This window comes from Amblyomma maculatum, chromosome 1 (genome assembly GCF_055883805.1).
Source record: "Amblyomma maculatum isolate TAMU_Amacu chromosome 1, ASM5588380v1, whole genome shotgun sequence".
NCBI classification, from domain to species: Eukaryota; Metazoa; Arthropoda; class Arachnida; order Ixodida; family Ixodidae; genus Amblyomma; species Amblyomma maculatum.
The window spans coordinates 401759283-401772996 of NC_139344.1; the positions used below are offsets into that span (position 1 = coordinate 401759283).

The 13714-nt window shown below is 45.5% G+C and overlaps 1 protein-coding gene across 1 annotated transcript; it reads left to right on the plus strand.

Moving 5' to 3' along the window:
* Positions 1-328: 328 nt before the first annotated feature.
* On the plus strand, positions 329-3246 carry LOC146208711 (uncharacterized). Its single transcript, XM_084595931.1, has 2 exons — positions 329-1827; positions 2650-3246. Exons 1-2 carry the CDS (start codon positions 448-450, stop codon positions 2998-3000), a joined length of 1731 nt encoding a protein of 576 aa, XP_084452057.1. The 5' UTR covers positions 329-447; the 3' UTR covers positions 3001-3246.
* The last annotated feature ends 10468 nt before the right edge of the window (positions 3247-13714 follow it).

Genomic DNA, 13714 nt, shown 5'->3' on the forward strand with positions numbered 1-13714 from the left:
TTGATTTTTATTGACTGCGTGAGGAGAACCTCACGCAGTCTTTTTACTGATATTTTTTATGCGCAAATACGCTGTCAGAAATTGCGATGTGATAACGTATGTCTTTCGCAGGGCCACTGCATGAGCGGTTCCTTTTGATTTACCGCATAATTACGACTATGAATGACAATCAAAATTTGATCTCTCGAACTACCGTCGCTAGTACTTTATCACAGCCACTTATCTGCGGCGATGTTGTTGCGTGAAAGAAGAGCGAATTCCTGGCTACACCCAAGCGCCACTTGTGCATTTCGCCGCAGCGCTATCAGTAAGAGATATAATGCCTGAGGTAAAAAGCTCGAGCATTTCCTTCCGTCTTCATAAGCGGCCCAACCTCGTTCCAGAGAAGGTTCTCGGATACGTAAGTTGCGTACTGAGGGACAGCGTCAAGATTTCAGCAACTTCACTATGAGCGCGGAAGGAACCTTCTGGCTTCCAGCCAACGCCCCTGCTTCAGTGCTGGAGAGGCACCTAGACACCGAAGGCACGGCTCTCGTGACCCTCCATCTCACGAACTGCCTCGTCGCGGATCCAGATGAGCTGTCCCGCTTGGCCACCCGCTGCAGTCACCTGCGCACAATTGAGGCCGTCGCATCTCGTATGAAGGCACCCGATCTGCTTTCTCTAATGCTGGGGCCTGCGGAGCTGCTGTCCCACCTAGAGTTCTCGATTGTGAGCGGAGAGGATGAAGCAGGCGAGGAGTTAGAGGAGGTAAGGAAGCTCGGCAGTGGAGACTTGGGGGACGCCATGGCACGAAATCTTCGTCGCTTGTACGTAGAAGTCGCCGGTGAAGCGAACTTTGAAATTCTCGAAGCTTTTCTCGAGCGCTGCCCGAACGTGGCGAGCATTCACGTGCACCTTGTGGATGGTGACCTAGATATCGCTATCTCACGTTGCGAAGGGATACTGGCACGTAGGCCCCTCATCGAAACGTTCTCGTTCACTTCTGAGGTTCCGCCACCGGAGCCCCTCGAGCCATCAGGCAGCCTAAATTTTAGAAGCTGCGCTGCCGTGTGTGCCAACGTGCTGTACCGACGCCAGCCACAATCGTGGAACATCGCCCGGCTCAATGACCTGGCGGCGTTCGCGGAACCGGTTCATCTATTAGAGCCCCAACTCGTACTCGCCGTGTACGACCCGGTGCTCGACGACAAGATCCTCCAGGGCGCCATTCTTAACCAGTGGAGGGATGTTCGCAACCTCTGTTTAGTCCTGGTGCCGCCGGCCGATGAGGACCTTGTTTCAGAGGCGACTGCTTTCTCTGCCTGTACCGGTCCCTTGATGGAGTTGTTCTTGCGTTTCAGGAGCTTGACTGAGTTGAACTTAAACTCGTTCCACTTCGACCCAAATCTCGACCTGACGGAACTGCTGGAGCCTCTCAATGACCTTCATGCGCTCTCACTTCCCCCCTGCGGCCTTCGCAACCCAGAAGCACTGGCAACACTGGCGGAGACCTGTCCCAAAATTGAGGACCTTGACATTCGCTCCGGGCTCAATGGGCGGAGTGGGTATTGCAGCTTTTGCATGTTAGGACTCGACTTGAATGCTGATGGCATGTCCGCGTCTACCGTCAGCCGGTCGGACGGGCGCCTGACGATTAACGTAGCAAGGCTGCATTCTCTCACCTTTGCTGCTTGCTGTAACCTCGCTGAGCTGCGGATCTTCGATCACTCACCGACTCCACTCGAAGACTACAAGCGGCTGGGCGAAATGCTATCGCAAAACAAGAGACTTCGTGTCCTCGTCCTCATGTACAAGGGACTCAACTTCGCAACCCACGCCTTCAAGGTATTTTATGTTTTTATGCAGCAATGCAGATAATCGCAGTCAGATGGCTCTCCCTCTCGCATATGAATGTAAATGGCTTGTGCGTTATGTTATGTTGCGGGTGATGCTATGGTAGCCCAAACTGCTGCACTGTTTACAATCATGGCTAAAATTTTGCGAAATGCCGGAGAGTCGTTTTAAAACAGCGTTGGCGTCACTAGACGGCGATAATATACCATCAAAATTAAGCTGGGTGATTTTTTAGGTGAATGCGCTTCCTATACTTGCCCGCTTACCGGCCTGATATCTCGTTTCGAGTGAGTGGCTTTTTTGTTTGTTTTTTTCGGAGCTTGGACGCGGGCGGCAGCTTTTCGCCGCTTCGACTAGTCAGCCGCAATTTGCCAGCATTACACAGCGTAAGGCCCACCGCCTGTGATGACTGGTGCATTTGCGGCGCTCGCCGCGTTCTAGCCTGTTTTCAAAGGTGACAACAGATCCATTTCTTATTCCTTAAAATGCAGTATTAAAGTTAGATGTGCGCCCTACATGCTTACGTCATCGCAGTCCTCGGGCTATGCGCAGAGCACGGTGGCCATATGGCGGCTGAGGTTGAGCCTTGGCTTTTCATCAACATGCGCCTGATTTATGTGTAAGTAGCGAAAAGATGTAGCTTAGTAGTTCGGTCCGTCATGAGCACTGGTTTCCGAAAACCCCATAGCGTATAAACTTGTCTACTCGCTTTGTGTACAGACAGTGATCGCATCTACAAAGCGGTTTCCAAATCTCTCACGCACCTATTTTACGCAGTACTTTCATATGTACTCGTTTTTTTCCTTTCCCTAGGAGGACATCGAAAAGGCCGAGACGCTGCGCATCTTGTGCCTATTATCAGAGGCGATCCTCATTCACGTCGCCGAGCCCATCATCAGGTGGCTGGCCAGCAGCTTGCCACGACTTGAGGCCATTCACGCCCACTACAAGGACTTCCAGAACGTGCAGCAGCAGGTCACCTGGATGTGTCCCATAGAGGATCCCGAGGAGCTCCATGGCAACGTCCCCGCCGCCGAAGAGCAGCAGCCGCACCCTCATCATCGCGGCAACGCCGTGCACGGCAGGCCCTGCATCTTTTGCTCGACGCAGACGTTCATCGGACTCACCAAGCCGCACAATCGCGGGAGGAAGACCAACATATAAAGCCGTCGCTCCCCGCGATCGTCTCAAAATAGGCCTTTCCACTGTTTCTGTACCGGTCCAGGATGTGACTGTTTTTCTCGCGCCATTAGGCCGCCATGGCAGAAACATATGCTTTCCGGCGCTTTAACCGATCGAGTCCTTGTAGCTGTCGTTTTTTATCTTGGGAGTTTTGTTCCTTTTCGCTTGCTAGCTTCTCTTAATAAAATTGTTTATACATCCCATATGTGGCTCGTAGTTGCAATAACTGCCTCTTAAACCTTTGAAGCTAAAAAAAGAGTGAAGATCAATGATGGCTGATCCAGCGACAAAATCGTTACGGTGGTTTATGCTGCATGGTTATCTATTGGCCCGCTTCTTCGCAGGGGCTGTTTCAGCAATGGCTGAGTTGTACGGCGCTGCCCTATGCATCGCGTGTACGATCCTTAGAGACAGTTCCCGAAAGCAATTCGCAATGCGCACTGTAAATTGCATTAGACAAGATGGCAGTGAGGATCCCCTGATACTTAGTTTGACACTGCTGCCCTTGTTTCAAGTGGAGCAATTTCAGTAATTTAAAAGCAGGATATCTCGCCTGCTCCTAAGTTGTACTTTCATAGAAGATATAACCTTGGTTTCGCGGACAAAACTGCAATTTAATCTTTGATGGAATTATGGTTGGATAAGTATTCGTATACTTTTCTACTAATCATTTACTTCAAACAAATTATAAGTCTGCAATTCATTTCAGTTTACATACCGCTGGTCCTCTTGTTACTGTTTCGTGTTTTGCTCTTGCAGAGGCGAGCGCTGCAGTTCACTAATAAAATCGAACTGGAACAACCGTACTTTCCGAAAAATGTGAAGAGTTACAATAGATAATAAACACCGAACTCTTTTTGAAGAGACCTAGATATATATTTCAGGAAGCGATGTGTGAGTAACCGCTCCTTTAATATACATTCTACGCTTGTTATTCCCCTGAACATTAGACTGCTACTTTAGGAATGTGCGCTGAAAAGAATTCAAATTGAGAGAAACCCGCCATTCCTGAAAAAACCGTCAGTATAACTCTGTCATCAAGTGATTAGTCGGACCGAAAAAATTACAGGACTTGCTGCTAAGATTCAGGAGCCCTAGCAAAACAATTATCTGTTATCTCCGCTCTGTCATTGCGAGCATTGTCTGCTGTGACCTCTTTTGCTTAAGACAGTTTCGCGGGCGCCCTTGTGCACATCTTAAACTGACAAGTACAAGTAAGCTGTATTATCCGTCGTATTTTCGTGCTCAAGACTGATACGAAATCCAGTTGAATATCGCGATATTTCGTACTTCTACTCTTCAAGTTTTTATCAAGTATTGCATCGATAAAAGCAATCTGTAAAAAGCTTACCTCGACTGCACCGCTTTTTTGTCTAAATTAACCCAAGAAGTGGCACGTTGGGGTGTCTCTTTAATAAAACTTGCTTGTCTTATACAATCAAAGATAACAAAGAATGCGCATCGTGTTTGGCGACATAAGGAGAAACAATGAGAATAGGACGCAATGTTTCATGTAGCGCATTTGCCCCAAACTTCGTTGCCCCCAAAAATGAGGGTAAGTCAAACATTATCCGCAACGTTGACATATCCCTTCTTGAATTGTTAGTGCTGATCTCTTTCCTTATTTATAATCGACACGCTTTGATCATCAACGGCTACAAATGATGGCAACATTAGCGAGCATACGACATAATTGTATTAGACATAAGAATGACTATCCATAAATGACATATTGTTGGCAAATTAGGGAAGGTTCTGCCTACGCAGTCATTTAAAACAGTATTGCTTTTTTATAAATTCATTGTATGATGGCTCCCGAGACGCCACATATATGGCTCAGCGGATGCATGGTTCGCTGCTCAGTAAAAAAGCTTTTCTGAAAACTTCAGGAGGCTTGTGCAACGACTGTTCTAGTTCTTTAAAAAAACAACGGGACAATGTTGAAAAAGGAAGTTAGGTGTAGTTTTAATTATCACATATCAGAGCGCAAAACAAAAACACGCACAAATGACATAAATAGGCAAAGCTATCGTTTACACTGACTTATTTTGACACCAAGAAGAGTGCAACATGCACAGAAAACGAGACTAAAGACTTCACAGCGTGTCACACATCACATAAATATTACAAAATTAAAACTGAAACTAAGCGAAAAATGAAATAATTTAATAAAAAATATGAAAATACCAATTGCAAAAAAATCTACAAACACAGCGCAAAAACATTACGCATACACACTCAAAAATACACTCCGCGTGTCGCATGGCAACAGCACTAATGTGTCGACACCCATATTTCGCACAAAGAGCACGGCGCACTAGGTTCACATCAAAAACTTTGATATCAACCAACCGATCTAAATATCTTCTTTGAGTTTCCAGTATGTATTGAAGTAAAAGTTGAAATAGATTTCGGATAATTTTTGACTCACCTTCGTAAATATGCCCAGCAATTTCAATTATGGTTTGTAGGGTTTAACGTTCTATAGCGATTAATCCTATGAGAGATGTCATAGTGGGGTGTTCTGAAAATTTGGACCACTGGGTGTTCTTTAACATGACCCAACATCAAACAGCAAAAGTGCGCCTTGCATTTATCCTGCATCTAAAAGCAGCCTCCATGGCCGGGGTTGGAATCCGCATCCTTGGGCAAGAGTCGCGCGCCCTAACACAACACCACCACGGAATAGCTCTTGCAGCTTAGGGCGGTCGTTTACACATAGGAAGTGAAAAGAATGAGAACCATCGCTTCATGTTACTGCTTGATTCGGCTTTTCGTAACTAAGGGTGCTGATATTTAATAACACTGGATTAAGCCAATCGCGTAGTCTATCTAAACATACTATTGGGACAATTGGTTAGCATGCCGCGTGCTAAACTGATGCCCGAAAAACCAATCTGCAAAGCTACAAGAAGCATTTTACATATTGCAGTCGTCGAAGCAACAATTGCTATAAATAAAAAAATTACGAGGGACTTATGCGACTAAAGTAGTGTAAGGCGAAAGCGTCACTGCCGCATTCTACTAAGCAACTAGTACTAATTAGTAATTATTTTAAGTAGTCATTATACAGTAATATAGAAATACTTATTTATCATGACCAGTAATTATTTATTCTGTCATTATCTGTAACTGAATAATTATTAGTCATTAATTAGTAATCGCTCATTGATTGGCATACGGCCATATAACGCAAGCATTCGCGCATACTGTGATGGTGCTCTATGATTGGTCGAGACCTCTATGACGTCATCCCGCCTCGGCCAATCAAAGCCGCCGCAAAAGCGGGGCACATTTTGTCCATGACAGCATGAGCCATTGAAGGCTTTCGCCTTAAAAGATATGTCCGCCTGCATATTTAAGAACGTGCTTATGTGCGTTTTGTAACACGAGCGAGATTTCGAAAGTAGCCACGCTTGCTGCCCAAAAGGACTGTTTGCTGGAAGTGTATGTTTTTGGAGAGGTAGACACGTGGTCAAATGTTTTACAGACAGATAAAAAACTCAGTTCAGTGCCACTTTTGCTTACCTTTTTAGCGATAACTTAAACAGGTCGTTCTGCTGAAAAGGTGACGGCATCGTAGTAGCAGTATCAGTTGTCAGCACCGCAAGTCGTAAATAATCTGGATCTGCGTAAAAAATCTTATCGTGGTGATTTGCAGTTATAGTGACTGATAGCTGATTGGTGGGGGATTGGCAATGACGAGTTAATGTAATCATTGTTGTAAACGCCTAATTGATAAAATAAGAATTGAAAACATTGGAAAAAGATTGGTTCCATGATGTCATAATATTCAGAATTGAAATCAAATGCATGATGATGCTAATTGAGTGTGTGACTGATGAAATAAATAACTTTATTTTTTGAAAAATAAAAAACAAAATGAAAAAATGGGCTCAAGGGTGGCAAATGATCACAACAGAAAGCCAGTTCTTTGGTATGGTAGCTATGAAAATATAGAGTTTGTGATTAATGAATAAAGCAATCAAAATATTTTGAAAAATGAAAATGAAAAATGCTCAGAACGGAAAGCAAATGCTCGGCGATGCTAAGTAAGGAAGTGTAGAGTGATTAAGAGGCCAATAATAAAAATTAAAAGCAGAAAAGAAGACGTTCAAAAATGTCAGAATGCTCACAATAAAAAGGCAGCGCTTTGTTTGAAGTTGAAAGTTTTGTTCATTGTCGAAGCAAAAATGTTACAAAAGACAATAGAGAAGGAGATCCCAAGTTCAAGGACTGTTTGTGGGACCTCCTGCATGGACTATAAAAAAACCATATGTAAGGAGCATTTGCGAAAATTGTGCAATATTTGGCATGCAGTTGATGAAGAGAGAAATATGTGAAGTTATAAAACTCCCTTTGTTTGCATGAAAACGGTGCAAAACCAAATCACACACACAAATACAATAAATCTTTATTTTCCTTGATTATTTTGTTTGTTAATATTTATAGATATTATTATTTTTTGTTTATTATTTTCATTAGGAAAATGCAGTGTCAGTTAATCAATTACGTATAGAAATAAATTAAGGGAGAAAAAATGAAAAAGGAAATTCAAACATGTAAAATTCTTGAAAATGAAAACTCAGTGGTTTGTTATCCTAAATAACAAAAATAAAGTTTCTAAGTTATCAGTTAATTCATTGAAATAAATGAAAAAAGGTAAACATTATTCCAAAGGTGTTTGTCTGCTCAGAATGGAGAACCAGTGTTTCTTGATGCTACACAGTAAAGTATTTTGCACCCTTAAGGTCACATTTGCCATTATGCCACCCTTCAACACCCATTGCTTTTGTGAAATTGGTGTTCTTATTTGTTCGTACCCATTTTATCTCCTTGCATCCCGATGATCTACAAAAGTGTTAGCATGTTGTGATTTTTTCACAGATCAGGAATTAATCATCGCCGATTTTGTTTTCGGAATGGGGAAGCCTTATCAAATAAATTGTGAAAGCAGCTCAAATGCCCTCACGACGTCTAAGCATGTGCTCTTTACATGTGCATTCTAAGCATGTGCATTCAGGGGCTGTTATTTTTTTCTTGAAGTGTTGCAAGAATGAAAATAATATGGCATGTGGGATTCAGCGTCCATGATTAAGCTATATGCAACAGCAACAGCCAGCGAGAGCCGTAAGTAGTCGATCCATTGGACCTTAACTTGTAACTCACTACACATTTGTGTGGTAAACATTACACATGTTTTTAGCTGCTATTCTCGACAAACTTGCAAACATCATCTAGCTGGGCGCTACACCACTGCGGTCAGAGAACAGGCATTAGATAGAACCTGCCGCCAGCATTCTCATCCAGTTGGCTACCAGTGTGTCGCCGCACGATGTGCGGGCTCAGAGTGAGGGCGCCAAGCGGAGAGAGCTATGCGTAGCGGCATTAAAATTTGTCCAGCTCTTCGTTTACATCCTAACGATCGACGACAAAGTTATTTATGTATTGGTAATACCTCAAAGACCTCATTCAAGGGGTATTACATCAGGGAGTGGGTTTAGGAACACAAAGTTTCCATGGATAATTTGAACAATGATGTGTCGGCATGTAGTACGACTGTGTTGGGCAACTCATTCCAGTCATTTGCGATGCGAATAAAAAATCAAGACAGATGCGCAGAAGACCGGGCGGGCGGAGGATACACGGTCGTCTCGTGACTGATGCGACTGGATGTGCAATATGCGAGGGCTGATAACAATCTTGAGAAGGGGATATAATATATCTTGTGAAAAAGGCAGAGTCATGCGACGTTACGACGAATTGCTAAGTTCGTAAGGATAGAACTTCGTTTTAGTTCAGTAACACCTATATATAAGAGCAAGCCGAGTGGATGAATCTTGTCGCGTGATTTTGTATTGCTTCGAGAATATTTGTAAGGTTACTTTGATGAGGGTCCCAAACAGCAGTTAAAGTTGCACGATGCTGCAGACGCATTTTTTCCATGCGTCGCTCTTAAATATCGCTACAATGCGCTATTTTATTTAGCCGCAGATTTAGGTGCCAATACCCTCGCCCCTTTACCCGCCTTCCGGCTTTCCTTGCTCGCATAACACAACTACGAATGCCCAGATGTATGCTTCCGTCCAAATAATTCGCCTCTGTGGCAATCACCCGACACAGTGGAAGTAACGAAAAATTAAAAAGGGGCATTACATATTCATTTTGAATGGAAAAATGATCAATCAGTTAAGATCAATTTTTATGTATTAGATTTTTCGCTCCATGTAGCTAAGAGCTACATGTCAATGCCTCTCTTTAAATTAAGTTCCCTTTTACCTCGCTATGGGTGGGTATGAAATCACTTTTCATTGTAATTAGTGTTTGCATGTTTTGATGCGGGCTGGTTTTAGATTTTAATGCATGCCGCGAGGTCAACGCGCGCATGCGTCAGAGCAAGCAATGCATGCAACATGTAAAAATCAATCTGGCGGCTGCTGCGATAAAACCGAGAAGAAAGCGATAATGTATGCCTGCCGCCAGGCGGCCAGCGGGAGCGTCGTGGTGTCGTTCCATCAGGTTTTTTTTTATTATTATTATTCCGCGTGCGGAATGGCGGCTAATATGCGCTGGATTGATTCTTCACATCGACGGTATTTCAGGTTATAATTTGTATATATTGAAGTGAACCGCAGTGTTTTTGTGTGCGTATTTTACTGCTTATGTGCCTAGTTTCATTCAGTGTTGTCAACGCGCTGCCTGACACGCACTCGGAGCAGAAGTGGCCCTCAAAGATTCCCCATGGGCTTCGAGTTCTTTTTGTGTGCACGACGACGCTCGACCTCCTTCGAAAGGTAAGCAATCTTTCGTATTGACACATGGTGGGTGCGAATTTCAGAACGCGTGTTTTACAGAAAGTATCCCTGTCATACTGCTAAGTTTGACGTTCAGGTAATTAGAAGCGTTAGAAATTTATTGTTCGGCACTCGCTGCCGAGAGGGTGTACACAACTAACGTAAGGGGAGAGGGCGCTGAACATAAAGCGTGAAGGGAAAATTATTCGATTTATATGTGCTATTGTTATGACGAAACGAATGCTACAGATTACTAGCGAATACTGCTTAGAACATCTGTGTTCTGTCATTTAAAATCGGATAAGTATGAAGTGCAAGGCGTTTGGTCGACTTTAATCTCCTCCAGCGGTTTCTTTGCACATAGGAATTTTCGCTGCAATAGCGCAATACTTACGATAAATGTTGTATTTTATCTTGCCATTAGGCGGTGACCGCTTGTTTGTGCATATGGCCGCTTTCCGTTTCATTCACGCTATCTTACGTTTTAAGCGATATAGCTTATCAATAAGCTCGTTCAGTCGAAAAGTCCTCGGCGTAGTTTTAGTAGTAGCCTACACTTTGTTTTAAAAATAAGACAGCTAAAAAAAATCCATCATTGTAACTTGTGCTTCTAGTGGTAGGTAATAGAGACTGGTGTGCGATAGCTGGTGTTCAAGTGTTAAAAGTTGTCAAGCTGTGTAAAGCCAATGTTTTGTGATAATCATCGGTGTTTAAAAAAATAAATATAGTAAACAAAAAATTTAAAAATAAAAAAATATCGTCCGTGTGGGCGAAATGCTATCGTGTCATAACCTAAAGAACGGAGAATATTTTATTCTTTTCATACCCTATTTTTTCGGCCACATTGCTTATACTTATTTATGACGTTATATGAATGTCTGCTCGAGATACCACATGGGACGTTATTGTATGAATGTCTGCAGGAGATACCACATAGGAGCTCACAGCATCGACCTTGTACTAACTGTAAAATATTCGGGAGCTGTATGGAATCAAAGGGTTGTTATGGATGCAGTTATTTTTAGGTTGAATGCCGTCTTCTCCGCCCTGCCATATTTCAATGAAATATCTATAATAACTATGCGCTATGTATGTATGTATAACTTTACTAAGGAGCCGGCAAACGACGGGTTAAAGCGTCGTGACACTGGCCAAGCGTCGACCGGGGGTCATGCCCTACTCTGCACTACCTCATTTGGCCCGTTTGTAGTGGGTTGTGAGGCTTGTGCTTTTCCAGTCGCACCCCGGGCCTGCTGGACGGCCCATAGTTGAATGTCCTTGTCTGTATTTTCTATGGCGTCTGTCCTTTCTGTAGTTGAATGTCCTTGTTTGGCACAGAACTTTGAAGTTCCGGCGGGTATGTCCTGGATGTAGATTCGGTTGGGAACCTGGTACAGTCCAACATGATGTGCCATTGGTCCGCCGGACCCACTTGACATACACTGCACATATAACTCGTTTAGATGTCTGGGTGGAGGACGTGTAGCACTGCCGGGGCTAGGAGCGACCCAGTTTGCATTTGCCTTAGGATGACCGTCTCCTCCCGACTAAGTGCCGGGTGAGGCGGCGGCATTGTCCGTCGAGCTAGGCGATAAAATGTAGTCACTTCCTCGTAACTGGTCATTCGGTCTTTTGTTTCGGACCACCACTCGGAACGGTCTCCTTCGGGGGGGCGGAAGGTGAGCGCTCGCGCCGCCGAATGGGTCGTCTCGTTGTTATTCGTTGAGGATGCACAATCTCCCGCTTGCGCCGGGAACAACTTGATGCGGATAGTGTTGCCGCGGTCTTAGATCTGGAGCTTACTGATAATGGCAGCCGCCGGCGCGCACACTCGCCCCTTGGCAAAGTTGCGCACAGCGTTTATCGAGTCGCTGGGCCCGGTGCGACACTTGGCCTCTGAGACCGCCAGAGCGATGGCAACTTCCTCGGCGTCTGTGGCGTCCGTGCACCGCACGCTCGCTGCCGTTGTCTTGATGCCGGTAGCCGCCGCAACGGCCACTGCAACGAATTCTCGCTTGTATTCCGCTGCGTCCACGAACCGGGCGTGCGGGTCCTAGGCGTGTTGCTCGATGAGGACTTTGGCCCGCGCCTGCCGCCGTTCTTGTTTGTACTCGGGGTGCATGTTTTTCGGAATGGGGTCCACATGGATGTGGGCCCACGCCTCATCGCTTATCTCGCACGATTGCCCACTAGGAGCTCGGGGATTGTAACCCAGGGGCGTCAGTATACTGCGGCCTCTCTTGGTGGTAGAGAGGCGCTCCATTTGCGCAGTGAGCTATGCCTCGGCTATTTCTTCTAAGGTGTTATGGACGCTGCGCTGCAGGAGCCGAGCCGTACTCGTGGTCCCCATTAATCCCAGCGCCGTCTTGTAAACCCGTCTGATCAGCGTGTTTATCTGTGTCCTGTCAGTGACCTGTCAGTTGAGGTAGGCTGCAACGTAGGCGATGTGACTGATCACGGACGACTGGACGAGGTGCAGAAGGCTGTTTTCACGCATGCCTGCCCCTCGTGTCGAGACTCTGTGTATGAGCCGGATAGCGTCCATTGCCTTGATGGTAATCTTGTTGATGGTCTCGCCGTTGCGGCCGCTCTTGTTAAGTAACAGTCCCAGGACTCTGATCTTGGGAACTTGGGGGATGCGCTGCCCCGATGCAGTGACGATCTTTATGTGATCACGCTCCCGAGGGGAGCGCGTTTCCGTCCCGGTTGTAATGGTGTGAGGACGAACAGCTCGGATTTGGCGGGTGAGCACACTAGGCCTGTGCCGTCAAGGTGTTGCTCGATGGCAGTAGCAGCCTCTTGGAGCTGCTGCTCAATGCTGGCGTCGGTGCCGCTTGCCGCCCACAGGGTAATGTCGTCGGCGTAGATCGTATGCCGGACGCCGGTCCCTTCTACTGTCCTCGCTACCCTGATCATGACAAGGTTGAAGAGCAATGGCGAGATGACTGAACCTTGCGCTAAATACCATAGTCATTCTTGATAATTGGCGGTCAACCTAGACTTTTTGCAGACCACTTTGAGAATTATTAAAAAGCCATGTTCTTTAAAGCCCTGCAATAAAAAAGAAAGTTAAAATGTGTGTAGAGGTTATCAATGCATGATGAGGATGTGAGTAGACAGAAAGAGAGCCCCGCGTAGCCTCAAACCTCCCGCTGAAAGGCAGATCCCGAAATCACTGTTCATGCTGCTCACAGATGGCAGCACACATCAAAGCTATAACCTTATATCTGGCTCGGTGGCATCATCTGTATCGCTTTTGTTATTGACCAAGAAATAGGCCCATGTGTTTTCATGAGCTGGGACAAAAACTTGGGTCGCATGAGTAAGTCCATGCTGCCACTTGCCAGAATACACTATGAATGTGGCATACACTATGAATGAATTCGAATTGAATTCTTCGGATTCCAATGATACCACCCAGGTAGCACAGAATGTGGGGCCCCAGTAGGTCCGATGTAGGCAAGTGGGGCTTGGGCAACCATCATAAAACCTGCATCGGTCCCCGATGGGGCAAATGTGGGCAAGCCCCATTTGGGCTTGCCCCTGCTCCTCCTGCATGGGTCCCATAGCGGCGTTTCTTGGGCTAATGCAGAGCACATTCCTGCATCCAGCCCACAAGGGTCCCTTGCCGGATATTTGAGGGCAATCCAACCTAAATGTGGGCTTTTTATGGGAAAGCCCTCATAGATCCGAAGTGAGGCCGCCCCCATTAAATCTTTGTGGGACCAACATCGGCCGTAGTGGGGCAAGAAAACGGACATACCCACATACTGCCCAAATCGGCCCCTTGTAGGTTACTTGAGGGCAGGTGAAATATGAATAAGGGCTCAATTTGGGCAAGCCCTCGTGAAGCCCAAATGAGGCAGCCTTAGCTAAACCGCTTTAGGTCCCACATAGGCTGT